This window comes from Columba livia, chromosome 2 (genome assembly GCF_036013475.1).
Source record: "Columba livia isolate bColLiv1 breed racing homer chromosome 2, bColLiv1.pat.W.v2, whole genome shotgun sequence".
In the NCBI taxonomy this organism is placed as follows: domain Eukaryota; kingdom Metazoa; phylum Chordata; class Aves; order Columbiformes; family Columbidae; genus Columba; species Columba livia.
The window spans coordinates 29,999,507-30,019,457 of record NC_088603.1 but is presented as its reverse complement, the minus strand read 5'-3'; the positions used below and the strand labels follow the sequence as shown (position 1 = coordinate 30,019,457).

The 19,951-nt window shown below is 38.6% G+C and overlaps 2 protein-coding genes across 3 annotated transcripts in view; both read right to left on the bottom strand.

The window, feature by feature from the left end:
• The window catches only part of SCIN (scinderin), a 71,476-nt gene extending 54,385 nt beyond the window's left edge, over window positions 1-17,091 (bottom strand). The window contains exons 1-3 of one of the 2 annotated variants that reach the window (XM_065051185.1): window positions 16,933-17,046; window positions 14,352-14,419; window positions 7,386-7,503 (exon numbers count right to left, since the gene is read on the bottom strand). The gene's annotated coding sequence lies outside the window, so the exon portion shown is untranslated. Of the gene's footprint in view, window positions 1-7,385; window positions 7,504-14,351; window positions 14,420-16,932 lie in introns of both variants that reach the window. The other variant, XM_065051184.1, reaches the window with a different exon arrangement.
• C2H7orf78 (chromosome 2 C7orf78 homolog) lies at window positions 9,286-15,619 on the bottom strand. Its single transcript, XM_065050208.1, has 4 exons — window positions 15,608-15,619; window positions 13,936-14,067; window positions 10,153-10,259; window positions 9,286-9,403 (listed from the first exon to the last, which is right to left on the bottom strand). Exons 1-4 carry the CDS (start codon window positions 15,617-15,619, stop codon window positions 9,286-9,288), a joined length of 369 nt encoding a protein of 122 aa, XP_064906280.1.
• Window positions 17,092-19,951: the final 2,860 nt, after the last annotated feature.

The window sequence follows — 19,951 nt, the reverse complement described above, 5'->3', positions numbered from 1 at the left end:
AACTGAGGAAAAGAGGCTTACCCAATCACAAGAAATTTGAAGAAACACAATCATCTTCTGGACCATATGCAACAGTCACTAAGTTCATAGATAACTCTCCAACAAGTCTTCCACTTGTTTTCTTAAAGCACAAATGTATTGTTATACTTCAATTAATGAAAAGCTAAACTTTCAGAGAAGAACATATTAAAGAATTATGAATTTTGTTACTGTGTGTCAGCTTTTATGTATTAGCCAAGTTTAATTATACCAGCACAAAACACTAAGATCACTAAGAAAAGTTCTGTCACAGCATTTTAAAATTAATACTCTCAGCGTTGCTTCAGTTTGAAGAGGGCAGACAAGTTTCCTTGATCAGCCTTCCCAAATTAAGTGAGTAGTTCCTGACATCACTGGCATGTAGTGGGGATCTGCCCATTGAGTTTAGCAGACCCCAAAGCAAAACTGTCTGAAAGAGAACAAAAGCATCCATAAATTTCTTTCCACATCAGGGTCACCAGATTTATAAAATTAGTTTCTTCCTTTTCTCTGAAATATTGAAAGTATACTAATTTGGTAAAAAGCTGACAAGATCTGCAGACCTGCTGGAAGCAGCTTCTAAAATAGTTATCTTTTGATAGCGGATGTTCAAGAAGAGGTTTTGATGTTGCTTAAGAGGTCTACAGAAAGATCTATTTTAAACCAAAACTTCGGACTGATTCCTGTTTCAAGAACCTGAGACATACTTACTGGAAAAGGACCCGATTTCTCGAATTTCTGGTTAGCACTATGTGTTGAAAACATGGAGGTGCCTCTACATAAAAAGTTGTACTGTCAACATAGCTTTTATTTCTATAATAAGTTGATTTCATGAATGTAAGTGACAAGGAAAGATACGGAGCAATATTTTGTTTGGTTTTGCCATTTGTCAGAAACAATTTTTTTCATTAGAAAGTCTGAAGAACACACATTTCATATCAACTCAAATCTGATTAGCAAATCATGCAACTCCCTCAGCCCTTGACTCCAAGGCAAAAATTAATCTTAAGGGAATCAATACATTTTCTTAATGTCTTGTTTTAAGGAGCCTATTATTCTAGAGAAGGCATGTCCTCAGAGACACAAGTGTATTATCTTTGCAGACCCTGTTCTTCTGACTCCTCTTCCAATTTGATTGTCCACTGACAAAGTGCAGATAACAGATAAAATAAAGTGCAAGGTAAAATGCATAACTGAGGTAAAATGTAATTGATGTGAGACAGTGAAGTGCACAGGTTGTTTACACACCTTCAATCCTAGCTAGCATTAGGCATAGTTCCCAGAATAAATGAAACCTCTGACCGTAAAAAAAAAAAAGCTAATGTCTGCAGTACTTATCCCGTCATTTCCTCTGTGTCAATAGTACTGTATCTACTTGTGCTCCCAAACAGAACTACAGCATTCAGTCCTTTCAGAATAAAACAGTTGAACAGCTACCAAGCACCCTTTAGCTTCTCCCCCAAATCAGTATTTTAGGTACGTCTTTTCCCTGGATCCCCTGTTCATCCTGCTGACGTAAATCCCATCCCACCATCCTGGTGCAGTGCTCTGAGGTCTCTGGCACTCTCCTATCTCATGTTTCCAAGCTCTGCTCCTGACCCTTCTTGACTACATCTGTCTAGAAGCCAAACATAAACATTATCTCTATCCCAGCCATTCCCCCTTCCTATATGACTTATTGGAGTGCATTTCTTAAATTTCTACTTTTAAAAATAAAATTCTGAACAGCACCACAAAAGACTGTGGGATGCCCACTCTCATGAGATCTACAGTGTTGCCAAACTGTGATAAACTGTGTGGTGCTGGAAAACAAACTAACAAACGAACAAAACCACAAAAAATCCCAGATCAATAACATCAATAGATACATTTGATAAATTTCGTATTCTTTTTTTTTCAATGCCAGAGCAACACAGCACTATGCACATGGACTGTGTCCTTGAAATTCCAGATCTGGAAGTCATTTAAGGTTTTGTCCGTCTCTTCCTGGATTAAAGAGAAATATTTTCCTTACCCAATGCAAGGTAGCCAGCATGATGTGATTACATAGCCCCTGTGTGCTTGGGATCCTGTCTCACACAGGGCATGCCAGTCAACTTTCATACACATGATCACAGGGAAGGGTGCATATTGATATATTATTTTAAAATACACCAAGTCATTGTATTCTGTTTCCTTCCTTGCCTTTTCTACAAGGCCAGAAAATTCCCTCTGTTGGGAAAGGAACAAACCCTTTGGTATCCTTTGACTTTCTCTGTTTCTAATTATTTTCACTAGTAACACTGTTTGTTATTTATTTTCAAAAGTACATAACCATCAACAAAAGCAATTATCCTCTCAGGAAAACATGTAAAGGAACGCATCTGTTTATGGCTTCATGTTTTGACTTTCAGCTGGCTGCCAGGTGATTGCTGTTTTCCTAAGCATCTCTTGAGATGAAAATTGAAAGAATATCACCACTACTTAGCTACTATCTTCTTCAACTATGTGGGAATCAAGTGAAAATAAACTGTTTATCTTTACAAAGTAAAAGAGATAGGTAAAGAGCTGGCTGAGGAACATGCTATTACAGATAAGTTTATTGTGCTAAATATAATTTTAGTACAGCCTACATGACAGACACTTCCTTGTTTTTATTTTTCCACCTAAGAAAAGGCCTCTGTGAAGGAAAAATAACACTTCAATGTTTATAAAGCTTTACGTATTCAACAGTTACAAAAAAGACTTTGTGTGTTTCATGAGCTGCCTGTTGTTTTGTAACTTGAGGAAATCCCATGGTACTAAAACTAAACTGGCTTTTTATTGAAAGAAGCATGTGTGGGTGTCCTGCAGCAACAGGAGCCTTTCGGACCTCCTCCAAGGCCTCTCCCTGCAGCTCCCTAAGCCCCCCACTGCAGTCTCCTCTCTGCTTGTTGTACTTCACCACGGTGTGTGCATAATTCAGCCAGAATATTCCAAACACTTCCTGAACTGTTACAGCGACTAGTAGCAAAGCAAAAGAGGGTGCTAGTCTTATCCAAATGAAAAGAGGGATCGCAGAACATTTTTCATCCAGGCTTCACTCCTTTGTTTAGTACTGCACAGCTCTCCTATGTGTCTTATTGGATGCAGTTAGTACCTTTTTAAAAAAAGCCGCTTATTTAAAACAAATTAATATTTTTCTTCCTTATATGAACTAAAGAGCACATGTTTAGCTAACCGTAATTGTGTTATCAAAGTAATAAAATTATCCTACTGCTATCACTGTAACATGATAAGGTGTAATGCAATGCTCAAAACAATGTTTAATGGAGCAGAGACATATCTGACATAAAATTATTCTTTACTTTTTTTCCAGTATGTTAATTTTAATTGCAGTCAATATGAGATTTTTTTTTTTTTTTTTAATGCAAACAAATCTACTAGGTGTACCAGCTTTTGTAAATCAGGTCTCAGATCTTAATAAATTGATAATACTTCTTTAAACTTTAGAATGTTAGTCTACTGTTACTCAGGTTGATTGCTTCATGTCTTTTTGTGATTTTGTTCCATAGAAAAGGCATAAAATTTGTTATTTCAAAGGCTTAGTGTGGCAAGGATATTAACACTTTCAGCAAGACCAATGTGATCCTGGGACCCTTTACAGTACCTGTAATTTGCTGGCCACCTGAGTATTCCATGTGTATGTGCTTAATTTTCCAGATGTACAGGTTTGGGATGGAGGGAGGAAATAGAGAAACGTCTTTTAGTTAAGCTTGGGCATAAATTCATGGCAAATAAAATATAAGCAAAGTTAGAGAAATGCTGACAGAGCTTAGATTAGAATTAGGAGTCCTGTGTATTTTTCAAACACTGATTTTAATCTGCATGGTAATCATTCACATGAGTAGGATCTCAGTTCGAGAAATCACAGGACACATGGCTAAATCTAGCTCAAAGTACAAGAGCTTTAGAGATGACATTGATATTGAAGGTGGGGTGGCAGGGTGCACAGAGGATATCCTGAACAGAGACCTTGAAATCTTTCTGTCTGTTTTATAACGAAGATATATCAAGTAAGTTCTACACATATGCAAAACATTAGTTTTAATAACTTACAGAATCTACTGATTTAACTTTATAGTGTCAGTATGTGTGGGTGGCAAATCTGAACATACTGTTGTGTAATACCTGCTTCTTCTGGTCATTTGTGAGATCATGGTATTTACAATTAACCTGTAAACCTGCTTCTTCCTTTTACTATTTCAGAAAGTATCCAAATACACTTTCTGCATTTGTATAAGCTGTAGAGGTTTTTACAAAGTAATTCTAAATGAATAATCTGATAGTGCTGCCTAAAACAAGAGAATCAACCTCCATAAGCCTGTTCCAAATTAGAGCAAAGTCAATGGAAAAATACCAACTGACTGGAACAGATCTTAGATCAGCAACAATTTTGGTAATGGATACTGGTCATTTCTCGTACACTGGGCTAAGAGGTGTACACGCTGTAGTTGACTGTGTGTCCAAATGGCTGACATAGCTGTCAGCAAGATTTACAGTGCATTTGCACCCCCACAATGACAATGCAAAAGTAAAAAGGATGAAGAGATTTTGCATGGATCTCCGATTGCTGAGGCATGAGAAAACCACTTTAGCCAGTCCTTGATACAAAAACTATGCTCAGCTTTATCTAGGGTTTAAGAGCTTTGTGGAGCATGTTGGACAATACGGAGACAGGCCAAAATGACAAATACCTCTGAGGGGGATTCTCAGACCTCCTTTGGGCTCTGTAAGAACTCGCATGTGCAACAGAGGGACAAGGAGGTGCTAAGCTGGGGCCAGTGTGAAGGGCTGCCACCTTGTTCAAGTGAGCACTTTGTGTGCATATGAACCCTTGCAATGGTCAATGGTGTGCAGAGATGCAGCAAAAGGCCAGTGTGGCTGCACTTCTGCTGGGTGCTGCTGGATGCTGTAGCTCACTAAGCCAACATTGCAGCCGGTGCAGAACTGCTCTCCAGAAGGCACCTAGGTCTCCACGTTGCATGGCAGCAGCACCAATTCCTTCAGACCAAGCCTTTGCCTGGTATTGGAAAGCCTGGCAGGGTAAAGGGTGCCTCTAGCTGCACAATTGCTAAGCAGCACTATGTCTGCCTTTCACAAAAGATACAGCTGAGTGTCACACCCCCGTGGGAATTTGGAAGAAAGTTATCTGTCCTTTCAATAGTAGTATTGCTCTTTAAGCTGCTTCCTAGCAAGGATGTGGTGTTGGAGAAAAAGAAAACTTAATACTTCTTCATAGTATTCTTGACAGGAACACTTGTGTTTTTTTTTCTTAATTATATATTTCATATGGTAAGTGTATGTAACATAATATATGTAATAACTACATTAAAATAGGTGAGCAAACTCAGCTAGCATTTTCAAGGAACTATTAGGTTCACAACTCTCAGCTTAGATTCTTAGGATATCTCTTATTTCTGGCAGTAAGGAACATAATCCATGCATAGATTTATTGCAGGTACCTTAGTTTCCCTAAGAGCCTTTGTACCTGGAGGCTCTTATCAACCAGCACTCTCCTCACTGCAGAGCAGCCCCATGTTTTTTTCCTGGCTCCTCTGATAGGAGAGTGGGGATGTCTAAGCCAGGATATGAGTGTCTGTAACATACCCATGTGTCCCACACCCCACTGCAAGCAAGCACAAGGGACTACCTTCATCTTGTGGGTCAGACTAAAGGTAAACCTTTGTCATCTACATTTTTAAAGATGAGGTGTCATGCATGGAGGATAAAGAGAAATTCATTTCCCTTTTCCTCAGGAACACTGGAAATGCCTCCACGTGTGTTATTAATGATCAAGTTTGCCTGGAAAAGTATGCTTGAAACTGACTCTTCCCTCACGCTTTTGGGGCAATTCATTTACTTCCTCTGTGCTTCCTTTTTCCCATCTATAAAAAGACGAAGTCAATAGCATTCACTCAAAGGACTGCTATGTGCATCACTTCATTATACTGTCAGCCCTATTACTACTGGGAGGCCTAGCTAAAATTTTATTATTAGCCATCAGTAGCGTAGATACAATGCTATTATATCATGATTGTATCTACCAACAAGAGGTCTAGAACCTAACAACCTTTGAAATTTAATTTGTCATAAGTCTTTCATTTGCCATACACAGGGGAAGCACCATTCGCTGGTCTGTGTTTGCCTGACATTCAGAAAATGGAGAATTTCCAGGCAAACTGGGGACTTTATTCTTTCCAAACCTGAATTTGGGAAACTCCAAATTTCTAACAAGTGTCTGGAGATGCAATGCAATTGCTCCCTGATTGATAGAAAGCTCTCTTTAACAAAAACTACACCTTTTTTTTAGTGTTAACATCTTACACAATTTTTTTTTTCACTAAGGATTGGATCTGGGAAATCCTGGAGAAATGCCAAACTCCACAACAGTCCATAAAGAGCTGAGATCATTGCTTAAGGGATTCTTACCAGCATCCCAAGCTTTCCACAGTGGTGTGTAGCTCACTGTCTTTTGGAAAGGGCAAAACAATCCAATGTGTATTTTTCTTATGCTAAATCACTGTCTGGGGTACATTTACTCTGTAGCTTACTTACAGTTTAAATCTAGAGATTTGAGTACATATTTATCTCTGGATATGTCCCCAGAGCCTCCAGCAATGCACACCATGACTGAAAAGTACTTCCCCCTGTTACACTCAACACCTCCACACACTGTTTATAAAAGGAATTGAAACTACTTGACCATGTTGAGCTTTCAGCAGTCAATCCCATAGCAATTAGAGTCAGGAGAAAAGCAGCTGTTCTTGTGGAAGGAAGAGGAAGTGTGAGAGGGTTCATGTTGGCACAGTCTGCTGATCACCAGCTCTTGGGTAGAGGGGACAGGGAGTTTCCAAAGTAAGCTTATGATGACATTCAGCCTCTCTAATTCTCAGAAGTGTGATGGGTTGTGCCATTTTGTTTACCTGCAGATAACTAAGGGTCTGGTAAGAGAAAAAAATTAATGCATTGGAAGAGTCAGTAAGTAATTTTTAACAATACAGAGAGATATACAGAGAGAGGAATTTGTTAAGTAGAAAGCTATAATATACTGCTGCTTTGCCTTCCATGTTGTTTCACAAATCATGACCTAAGGGAAATAGGTCGAATACTCAGTAATAAACCAGACAAAGCGTATTTAGTGTGTTTCTGTTCTGGTATTTACAGTAAAATACCCAGATATTTTGCTAAAATATTTGAACATCATTGATAAAGGGGGCTTTCTGTGCCAGGTTTTGTACTGTTTGAAAGACAGTCTGCTTTCTTATGGTGGAACAAGGCTCTCAGAGATCTCATACTTCACAGGATAGACACAAGACACTGCTCAGGACCACTAGTATTTCTCATACCATGTACAGGTAGACATATTTCTTGGGACCAGAAGATTGATACGTTAGTATGGATAATGGTGTGGAGTCCCCATCACATTGCTTTCTTCTCAGCACCATGCTGTTTAGGCTGAGGTTCCTGTGGAAGGAAAGACATTGTCATTTAAATACAGTCATAACCCTATAAGGTCACATTGGGCTAGTATCACTCATGACGGAAGAAAATACAGCTTTACAACGAAGTGGTTTCATCAGTGAGAAGATCAAGATTTTCCTCCATTAGAAGTTTATTCTAGACAAGATGGAAGCAGAAACTGATGCATTTTTCTCTTCCTCCCAGGGCTCTGGCAGCTAGGCCTGAGGACTGTGTTGGAGGGCACTGTGAAGTGTCCACAGCCCAGGAACATTGAAGGAGAGCTGTATTGGAAGCTAAAAAATGTCTCCTAACACATTAAAAAGCAGTCCTACTTCCTCCCTGCCTTAGATGCTGCCCAACATGTCCCTTCTTTGAGTGGGGGTTACTCCCCAAGAGTAATCTCATTCAAGAGATTTGGCAAGCGGAAATACAGAGCACCCTGGCTACAGCAGCAGAGGACTCTGGTCAGACAAGTGCATTTTTCCAAGAAGCCCAAGCTATTCCAGTGAAGGTCAGTATTGTGACAAACACATTTTCATTGCTTCATCTCACTCAGATTATTGACATTTTAGCGTAGACTCTGGGACAATGCTGCATTGTCTGCATGGATACACTGAGCCCATGTAAACCAGGATCACTGTGGATGCTGCAAGAATCTCACTTGATAGTAGCCTTTCCCTAGTGTAAGACAGCATGAGGAAAGGCTAACCAAGCTATTTGCATTTTTTGTTCTGAACTCTAAGAAAGGCTTGGAGCTGTTTAGTTTAATTGGGTGTCAATGTCCTCCTGACCGTCCCGAACCAAAGGAATTATGGCTACTACCAGCACTCATCAATCCTTTCTCATCTAAGACCACGGCAGAGCAAAATTGTGTTTGCCTTCTGGATGAGACTAGAACCAGCCTCCCTAGTCTGGCAGAATGGACACTCACGTCACTGCCTGCCTCTCCCTGCTGCAGCTGGCACAGCTTTTCCTCCACACGATCCAAAAACACTGTGTGAGCATCACAGTGCTATCTGTGCCTCTGAGAGCAGAGAAGGAGAGGTACGTCAGGGCTACAAAATGAAACAGGAGTGGCTGTCATGAGAATGATCTTTGACAGGTTTGTCAATTCATTCTCAGATGTGTTTCAGACTTGAATCGGAGTGCAACACATCAAAATGCCCAGAGACATTTGTATTCAGGCAATTCATGTGTTTTGCAAATGTGCATATTGACTTGCCACTGTTCAGTAGAGCTTGGAATATGTCACCATCTACACTGGTTCCCTAAACAATTTGTTTTGCCTCCAACCCACTCTTAATGGAAGCTGGTTTATAATGAAAATAGAGACCTCTACATTTAAGTGTTTGGTGTATATTTATAAATTTTCTAAGCATCCACCCAGTGTCTTTGTACAGCCTAATATGGACATCTTAGTTCCTACAAATGAATTGCCATGTGCCGTGCTGTATAATTTTCTAAAGGCAGAAATAAGAACGTGTTCCCCAAGACATTATCTTTCCAAAATACATCAAAGTCAGGAAAAGCTGGAAACAGTATTATATTCTTCAAAAGCTAAAGGAGATTGGTTGTCCGTAGCCCTAGATCTCCAGTGCAGTGATGCTTCCCTTAGGGCATGCCAGTCACTCCTCATGTTGCATGATCCAAAACACTCTGAAACAAATGTAATTCAGTAGCAGTAGTAGTAGTAATAATTATAATTATAATGATAATAATAATATTAGTATTAATTTTAAGAAGCTTTTGATGCAGAGAAAAGCAGGAAGTTGTCTTTTAATCTGACTAACTAAATGAAGCAGATTTAGGTGGCCAGGGATCTTTTGGTAGTAGCAGCCGTGGATCCCATTTGCTTTCACAAGTTTTGTATGTATGAAATCTCCTATCAGAGTCCTGTTGCTTTCTTTTTCAGTGGTTCAAGTCCAGGGTCTGAAAATATTGAGCAAACAGTATTTGTAAGTTATATCACAAACTGCCTAGACTATAGGATTTGAAAATATATGTTTATTGTTGATTAGACAGAATTCCAATAAAGGACCACCCAGACATATACGGTAAAGTTTATAAGCAAAAAAATATTCTGTCCATGGCCTTGCTGTGAATGTACAAAGAAAGTAGTCTTTTATGCAACGTGTTATGTATGTGTCTGTTCTTTAATGTGTAGTTAATTGTTTCCAAATAAGCTATCCTTATATGAGGTGAAGCTATAGAAACTACACTAAAGGGCAGACATCCCATTATGGACTACACCACAGCAGGAATGCAAATATGGACTATTGGACAGCAGACATTGGACTTCCTTCAGTTGCCTGGCAATAAACTACAATTACAAGGTTGAAATTGCAGTTTTATCAGCAAATCTACACGGGCAAACAGATTTTTAAGCTAATAATCTTGCTTGTATCAGATATCCTTAAAACTGAGAGTCTTTGCATGAATGAACTAATGTATTTTCTGTGATCTGAGTGTGTTATTTAGAGCTAGGAAGCAGACTTCCTCTGATACTGAAATTAGGGGAATAATCGCTGTTTGGTCATTAAGCTTCATCTGAGGCCGCTTAAACCAGCTACATGGCAGTAGACGGGTTTTACACACTTAAACCTGCTCCCTACTGTTCACATAGTGATTCCTTATTTTTTCAACACAATGCACTTGCAGGTAGTTGAGGACTTACCCATATTTAAATGCTGTGATTTTAACTTCAGATTTGAAGGATCTCTGGTGTAACTTGTCACAAGATTTGTTAAATTAGGTTCATACTACACTTGAAAAGGAAAATACATTGTAACATCAGAGAAGCCATCATGCCTACAACCAAAAACACTGAAGTAAACTGAAGAGTAAACTTTACATGTTGGATTTGGGAAAGGTAAAAAATACAGCTGTAACTTTTTTTTTTTTTTTCAAAAAATGCAAGATTTAGGAGATTTAATTAACTGTTAATTAACTTGTTAACAAGTAAGTTGCTGAGCTGACAAGCTCCATTCCACTTCCCTGATGTTCTTTATTTACACAACTCCTATCATCATGGTCCCAATCTCAAATGAGTCCAATGGTGTCCTGTTACAAATACAGATGAGGAACAATAACAGAAGAACACCCTTCTAGAGAAAGGAACTGTGATACCAAAAACATGGGGGATGTGATTTCTTGGCATAAATATTTTGCATGCTTTGGAGTTATTTGCATTGAGTTATTTGCATTATTTTTCAAACCTTTCCAGTGAAGTTGATTAATCATTAACATACCCTGCAGTCATCTGCATTACAATGAGCTTCAGAGTTTTCTGTTGCTGGAGCATTTATCAGTTAAAAGCAAGGCTGAAACAAAGGAGTCATTTAACATCAATTTCATATAATTTTTTAGATATGTATTCTTATCGCTTGGAAGCAAAAGTGGTTTTGCTTTCAAAATGAACAGGATTTTAAATAACTGGCAGTCTTTTCTGCAAGTTGCAAGAGGAAGTTTTGTGTTTGGTTGCTGGTAGTGCTGCTCTTCACCAAACCACATGTTGCAGACTCAGGTAAGTGTAGGATAAGATATGACATCAGCATATTGGTCTTAAAATCTTTCTGAGACAAGGTGAAAAGAATGAGTTTGCTCCATCAGCCCATTCTTGAAAAGCAATTTATTTCTTTGTGTAGATCACTTATATTAGACTACATCACTAGGTATGTAGATTTGACTGTCAGTTTTCCCTGGTCTTCACCAGTTTAAATGGATATCATAAAACAGTTTACTTTGTGAGTTATTACGCAAGATAGAAAAATCCATAACCATGATGTTCTGGAGGTATCAGTATTACCTGCACGAATAGGAAGATACGTTTCTTTGATTGACTGAACAAGATAAAATCAAAATGGTGGGTTTAGGCAGCAGGATGAGTACCCGCAAAATCATGGGGAGGGCAGAAGTGGTGCATGAAGTTACATGCTGAAAACTTGATACTAATTAATGTTTAACTCTGGCCTGAAAAGCATGATGCACATCAGAAGTATATAGGAGAGAATGCCGCAGGGAGAAGGAAACACTGTACACTAGTAATTTACATTTCTTACTTGTTACCTTTCTCTTAATACACCTCTTTTTCTAATTTTTTTCTGATTGACTTCTGATTTCCATTTAATGAAGCATTTCCCATTGGACTCAATGATGAAAAAAGTACCTCCCATCTAAGTGAACACAGAAGTTGCCTCTTTTTGTGTATGTAAAATTAAGTCTATACTTAAAAATTTTGGACCAGTGCAGCTAGTCTTTAGGTACATTTTCTATTTAGAGATGTTGCACTGAGATTGATAATTTCCTTTTAAACTCCTGACAGTATATCATTAAGGGTTATCCATAGGGGACATTGTAGTTGAGGGGAAAAGAAAAAGAAGAAAAAAAAAAAAGAGTAAAATCCCTTGTAGAGGCAAGTTCTTAGTTCTACTGAATTTGCATCACCGTGCAGTCTGCAGTCTACTAGAATTAAGGAACCTGAAGTTTCAGTTGGCAGAGAAGTTATTGATATGTCAAAGCAATTAGACAATATGCATTATTTTTCTCCAGACCTCAGAGCGGAGATCCCCTCTACCTCTGGACCAAGTCTGAGAATGTTTTGTTGTTATCAGGAACTTAATTGGGAAATTTTAGTTGTGACTTTCTTTTTTTACTGTTCCCTTATTTCTTTTCAGACATGCTGACTTACACTTACTTCTTTCACTCAGATAGAAATAGTAGTCCTGAGATTAGAGCATTGATTGGTGACACTGAAATCCTCAAACAAAGTGCCTACTTCATAACAAGGACCTGAAATTTGATTTCATACTCACAGCTAAATATCTTGGTCATGTAGTTATTTGACTTTCTGGAATTGGCCTTTGGAGTCAGTCAAATTATTAAAGCATTGGTTTTCTCCTGATGTGGAATGGGGAAGGTTCTGAAACCTCAAGAACATTTCCTAAGATACAGATGCTATAGACAATCTTGCTATAGCCAGGCCTTCTGAAGTGGTGACCTTAGAAAGTACAACATTAATGTTGAGGGACAAACATGCTTTGTTTTCCTTTCCACTGGTTTTGAAAATTTACATTGCTGGTTAAGACTTGAGAAAAAATAAGATGTACTTAAACAGAAATGTTTTGTTTAATGGGTTTTAAGAAAAAATATCATTTAATTACTATCATGAAAACTTGATCATCATGAAATAAAGCACATTTTCCTTGAGAAAAAATTCTTTGGGCCATAATAGCTAACTAGAAGCTTGCTTTTTATTACCTTAGGTAAACTGAAAAACAGGGAAGTTAAATTCCTGCTATAGCAGCTTGGTAAATAAATTAAGGCATGTTTATACTCTCATGAAGACAGAAGGAAGAAAAAGTATTTCTTGTTTTCCACGGAAATGTAACATTGGCTATATGCCATTTATGCCGTTCTTCAATAAATTACATGTCCAGGTATAAATGTTTGCTTTGGAGAGCAGAAGGCATTTTGTTTACTCTCTCAGTTTTGTTTCTTATTTTAGAAACAGTCAGTTTGCTGAATTGCTCCGTGGGTGAGATTCTTTGAAGGCTCAGAAGAGAGGAGATAGGAAGGTTTGTAATTAAAAATTAATTGAATATGGATAGAATACTGAATCTTAATAAAAGATACTTCTCTTTGTTTTTATGGAACCTGATTTTAAAAGATATTACAAGCAAACAAAAATAACCCAAAACCAAACAAACACAAAAGAACACAACAATGAATGAGTCCCTAAAATAAAAACAAAAATAAAAATAATTTTTAAAAAATCTGAATGAAAACAATTTAGGTTGAAGGCTTTTCTTCCTTAGTAGTTTTAACGTTAAACACACTGATTTTGGAGGGGTGCACTGATCGAAGTTGTATCTTGGATTTTTAAATTTTCTTTGCAACGTTTTTCTGTACATAATTAGATTTTCAGTTGCTGTGAAAAATGACAGCTTCTTACCATATAGGATGCACAACAGCTAGCACAACGAGCTGCTGGTCTCAGTTAGGGCTGCTAAATGGAAACATTACTGTAAAATCCTTCCAACCAGCATGTGAAGCAATTTAACTGCTACCTGTTGATCTGGGGAATGCAGAAAATACTGGCTGATGTAGAGAAAAAGCTGAAGTCGAACTGATTAGCCCCAATGTCCATATTTCAATCTACTCTGCCAAAACGAAAATCATCTTTTCAGCTACAAAGCACCAGAAAACGTGGAGCTCCAAACCTGAATTCATCAGCTTTCCCTACAGAAGCCTTTTTGGCAAATAATTTGTGACAACAGAGCTAATTATCAAAGTTAGATCCCAACTGCGGTACTAAAAGGTGGGATTTCTTTTTCTTGGCTAGTGAGACTGACATCTAGTGGCTTCATTTACTGATCTCTGAGCATCCTTTATTTCAGCGGGTTTGCTTTATAGACGTGTGGGAGCCAGACACTTTACCTGCCTATCATCATGCGGTTTGGGGTCTTCATACATACTGGTCTTATATTTGCCATTCTTCACAAACAATATTTTGGCCTCATAAGAGCTGATCCGTGGAAAGCAAGTGACAAGCTGAGGCAATTCCCTTTTCTATTCTGAGAGAAGAAGGAGCAGCCTGGACCTAAGCCTTGAAAGCTGTTGCATTACTATGGACTTGGAGGTCATTTTAGGCTTCAGTTCCCCGTTTCCCTTTCCTTGTGGCTTCCGAGAAGTGTTGGATGATTTATAGAGCCGGTAGCTAAAATCAGGAAGCTGCTTTAGCCATGCATTGGTATTGGCTTTGGGTTGCTGCACTACAGTTTGCTGTTGGAAGAAAGGCCAGTCAAGGCTCACAGAAAATTCTGTTTGACTTTCAAATGAAAATTGTCACTTGCCTTGTTGGAGAGTGAACATAATGGACTGACAATGGATTTTTTTTCTTCTCAGGTATTGTAATCTCTGTCTAAAAGAAAAATAAAAAACCCATCACACTTACATATACAACAGAACTTTTATTATTTGCTGTTACTTGCAGTCTGCCTAGCCCTATCTGTATGACATGGTACATTCATTGAAGATAAATGTGTGCTTGTACTTCAGTATTATTTTGTGCCTGTGCTTAGAGGAAGAACTATTGCTTCTTGATTTCCTCTTTCAGTTATGCAAAGTAAGTTGAAGAAGCAAACCCCTAACCCTCGAGAAAGCCCATTTGAAGACAAAGGCACAGATGTTGAAGAATCTTCACATTCACAGCAGCCTGTAGGAATATGAGACCTGATTTTTATTTTTTTTTGCCTGAAATACCCGTCACTAAGTAAGAACACAAATACACATTTTTATTCTCATCTTATTTAACAGAACATCCTTGAGGGGAGACTAAACCTGTGCACATACAGCTCAGCTCAGCAGGGATTTAGTGTTATCTGGGCAGTGCTGGATGCATGCTAGCCTCACTTTGCATGCACTGGAGTTAAAAAATGAACCTTAAATTAGGGAATAGTTAAAACTCCAGTTTCCATCCTTCGTGATGCATTTTCGTGTTTCTCCACATTCCTGGGCCCGTTCAGGCCACAATATTAATTAGAGCTGCCCCACTGCTATGCTAATATGTGCCCAGGTGTTATGTTCTGCCATGGGCTATCTTACCAGCCAGTGCCAATCGAGCTTCACCTTTTCCCCCAGGTGGAGAGGGAGGCCCTTTCATTTACCCAAGGATGCCTCTGGGCAGGGTGAAAGTCCACTGGAGCAGCATTAATGCCCTAATAGGCAGCAAAGTATTTGGCTCTGTGTACGAGCTAGATAATGCCTTATGTCTGTTCTGTTTCTCGCTGATCTTAAAGACACTCCCAGAACCTGTCACCTTTCTTGCACTATATCTGTAATAGCAGCCTTAAAGAGCTCCTTGGATATTCTGCAAAATCTGGAAGAAACACATAGATCATAAGGGTATTGCAACTGGCCCTAACACAATACGAAACATTTTTCCTGCTTCCTTTAATAGTCAATGCTTAGGAAACCTGAAGGGAAATTATAACCTGACAACTTTCTCTTCTTTGTGCTTAATCAGAGGACAGAATGTGTTGGTTTTTTTTTTCCTAAGAGAAGATGGTGGTCCATTGAAGGATAAGGGCAAATGGAAATGTGTTCTTACCAACAAACGCATTTCCAGACAAGGATTTGGGTAGGCAGCTTGCTGGAGATAAAGTAAGTTCCCACAAACTGATTTTGAAGGTCACATTTCTGTGCTGTCCTTTTCAGATTACTTTTGTTCCCAAGCCATGCTCAGCTATACTGTGCTATCAAGCTGGGTCCCTTCCAGCCCAGGACCCCATTGTCTGGAGCTACAGGACAGCCTCCAGGAAGGGGGCAAAACTCACAGTCCCAGCCCCACAAATTATTCTCAAGCTTCCCAAACAATGAAGCACAGCCTGGCCCTGCTCCTGCTTGGGAGGAGGTGAGCAGGCTTGGGTGGGCTTGAGTGGGCACTCTGCTTTTGTCCTCTAAGGCAGCTCAGGCTTGCCAACAAGTGTGTGTGAGGGTAGTCTATAGGCAAACTGTGCCACCACAACCAGCTGCTGTGCTTATCTGATCATTTAATAAATTGAGGACAAAAACTGATATCTGATAATTTATACACTTAAAGCAGCCTTTTCTTGTTTTGCAACTAATGGATACACTGTCAGACTCACCAGGTGTGCTTTAGGTACAGGCAAAATAGGAAGATGTCAAAATCAGCAACCAGCTGTGTGAATGAACAGCAAAAGTGCTTCTGCTTTTCTAATCTGTGCCAAAGTTGTGATAACCTAGATTTTGCATTGCTTCTGCCATCACAAGAAGGGTAAGTATGCACTTTTCCCTCCACAGGTACCAGGAGCAGAAAGGTTCAGCTCTGTGGAGCTGCACGTCCTCCTCTGCACCTCTCCCTTCTTCTAGCATTCCTCCCTCCCCACAGCACTGTCAGTCCCACAGTCTGGAGACAGCAAAATTCAAATTTTGCCTAGATTGCCAAGAAGTCTCAAAGCTGTACAATCCGTTGTAGCAATTGTATCAAAAAGGCAGATCTTCTCCTTTTCATACACCAGATAACAGACAACACTAATTTATTAGTAGAGTGAATACCCATTTCCTCCTTACCCCTCATTTATTAGTAGAGTGAATACCCATTTCCTCCTTACCCCTCAATCCTCTCTTTTCTCCAGTCCCAGCATTTTTCCTAAGCCTAAGGTTTTCCATCCAGAGGAAGTTTCGAAAGCAATGCAATGCTATCATTCTCCGTTAATTTCAGCAAAGAGAAAGTCTGTTTATTTTCACACATCCCACCTCTACCAGCTTTGTTACAGTTCATTTTCCACCTGTATGTTTGTATTCTAGAAACTGAAACTCACTTATCCAAAGTACTTATGGATCCATACCCACAGTGATGAATAAAGACCCCAAAGAGATAGAGTGCGCAGAAAAAACAGAGATACCACTCACCACTCTGCAAAAACAGGGACTTCCTGGAAAACTTCATGTGCTCTATCACAGAAGACTGCTCTTTCCTCTCTTCTAGGGGAAGTAAAGCAAAAGGATGAACTTGCAGCACACCCTTATTTGGGGAGTTGTTTATTCTTCCATTGTAAAAAATACCTGGAATATACAGTCTACCCATCTGTGTTGCTAAGAAACAGACCCCTGTTGCCTTGGGACTTGATTCAGAATCAAAAATACTGTCTCAGTAGACTGCATAAATGCAGCTTGAAACCTAGCAACAAGGCCACAAGTTCAATGTGATTCTCTTGCATGTTAGAAAACAAGGGTATTATTAGAAGGAAAATATGACTGAGGAAAATAAAACAGTAATTTGAAAACAAAACAGAGCTGTTATTTCACCAATTATCCTAAGGGGTGGAACTATGTTTTACTAAACATACTTTTATGACCTGTAAGATCTGATGCTTTTCTACCCTGTGCTTTAAGCAGGTTCATGTTTACTGTAACACACAAATGCAAAGCAGCATCCATGTTTACACCAATATTTCCCGAATATTCAGCTCGTGCAGTATAAGTGACAACACAAGAGTCAGGATAGCAGAATTAACTGATAGTTTGTATTTCAGTTATCAAGCACTGTGCCAACAGAATAATTTAATGGTCGCTACACATGCCTTGAAATGATCACTCTTCAAATGGTGTGGGTTGTATAACGGGAAGCAATTACTTAAGCATGTCCACATAGAAAGTTTTCTATATTTGCTTATGTGTAAGTGAAGTATAAATAAAAGCACAGCACAAGCGTAAAATTATAAACAGGTTTTAACACCCTTTCACCTTAACAAAGAGTCATTATGTGCTGTTGGAAATTACATTGCTTCAATCAGCTATTTCATTGTAAAATCATTTCCCTCTTGTTGCAGAACTTCATTACACAACTGAAACTTTGGCCAGCACTCTGGCAGAGTAGGCCAAGTTTGAACAGAGTTATAGTTCTCAGCTGAGTAAACAGGGTTCAGTTGTTTGTTTTTCTTTTTTGATGTTTCATCATAAAACCATAAAGAGCTATTCTTCAACTATGTGATATGACTGTGTACATAGTGGATTTAACTGAAGACAAAAGAGGAAGCAAAATTCAGCAGTGACACATTAATTTCTCCTTGGTTTTCTTCTGATGTGTAATATTTCCAAAATAAAAGGAAAAAAGCTTTCTTCTTTCAAAATTTGCAGCAGTTCCATGCAGTTCCTTCAACATATATATCATTGTAATTGCTCAGATTCAGGGGCAAATGAGTATCTGGGAAAACAACTTGCTTTTTGTTTGTTTCGTTTTGAAGGACATTCACAACCCTTTGAGAGGGTGCACTGTACACTGATACGATATGTTTTTCTGTATTTTTAAACAAATTAACATTTCTTCAGGCTTTCAGCTGAGAAGGAAGTTGATGATTGTAGCTGAGATTTGTGATATGACATTGTATTAGTTCAAGTGCAGAAAGATCTCACAGCAGTCCAAAAGTAAATGATAAGACATAATTGGATGATCCTTTGACAATTTATGCTGCTGAGATATGTACAGTTTTACTGAAGAGAAAACATTACAAAACACAATTCCTTAAAATCACTTGAAGAATTAAAATCATGTTATATTGCCAGTAGATGGCACCATGTTACCTATGTCACAAGGTTTTAAAACCCAGGAAAGCTAAGTAAATCTTGCTCTACCGCAGAGTAGCAAGGGGGCTTGAAATTTTCCCACACAATACCGCTTCGTGTTTTCAGCTAAATATAAGCCCTTTGTAGACTCAAATAAGATTAAGGAGACCTTAAGAGTACAATCTGGAAAAAGCAGTAAAGCCAGTCAGGATCCTAGTCTGAGCTGCAGAATCTTCTTAGGGACAAGCAAGCACAGATGGAATATCATACCCAAATTTAACCTTGAATACCATAACCAGCAGTACCTATACTTTGTAATGTGAAAGATTAAAAAACAAAAACAAAACACAAAACAGACACACAAAGCTGCCTGTTCATTATTTACAAATGGAGAATGGGATTTAAAATATTTTGTTCAATCGCTATATCATAAAGAAGCATTATCAGCCAAAACCTAGCCTATAAGAAAAACCCAGCACTTGACAAGACCATTAGCATGACTTTTTGAGCATGTTGGGCTCCTTAATGTTTTTTGGGTTTTTCTAAACTTGAATTACTCTATGCTGAATCAATTCCCAAGAGCAAAAAATAAAATTAAAATAAAAAATACTTTTGATTTTGAAACCAGACAAATGATGTTATCACCAGCCTCCCGTGTATGCTAGAAAGAGAATCTCCCCTTTCCTTTAGGCTCAGAGCTTTTGGGGATACTGATCTACTTTTTTTGCTGTATTTCTTTGGTAGTGGAGCCAAACAGGTTCAGGTCCCATGTTTGGGGTATCATAGCAATGCTTCAGTGGTAACTCAAGAAAATCAGCATGATGTCACTACATGTTTGCGGTTCTGATTTAGTCCTTACACTCTCCCAGAATCTGAGTATGTCCACTGAAATTGGTGTAAAAGCAGTGTGAAATCAGGTTTAACTATTTAAGAACACTGCTGAAAAAACAGAAAGTTTAAATTACAGAGGCTCGTGTTACTGTGTAAAATGCTGAAGAGCATGTGATAACAGGTTAATATTTCATTTTTCCTCAACTAGGAGATAGAACAGTGTTTGAGGGCAAATGGTGGCTTAGTGTTCCTTTGCTTTAAGTACAGAAAAAGCCTACAGATTTCATAAATCCACTTCTTACTTCCGAAATCTTATTAGAGACTGAGGAGAATAAATCCTGGTTTACACTAAAATAACTGTTTCATTTCCCTTATTCTGAGTAGTTGTTCATCATGCTCAGGAATTAGAGGCATGTGTACTCCATGCAGTGCAACTCTGAAATATCCCAGCTAACTCCAGGATCAGTGCCTACAGGTCCAGGTCAAGGTGACACATCCATTTCAGCTAATTAGCTTTTGTGTTCAGTGTCATGCA

What these genes read in the sequence shown, in the direction of transcription:
- C2H7orf78 (XM_065050208.1), bottom strand. An exon ending in AACCGCATGATGATAGGCAG is followed by an intron (nt 10,260 to 13,935) that starts GTAAAGTGTCTG and finishes TTTCAAGTGTAG; the next exon opens with TATGAACCTAATTTAACAAA. An exon ending in AAGTCCTCAACTACCTGCAA is followed by an intron (nt 9,404 to 10,152) that starts GTGCATTGTGTT and finishes CCACTGAAAAAG; the next exon opens with AAAGCAACAGGACTCTGATA.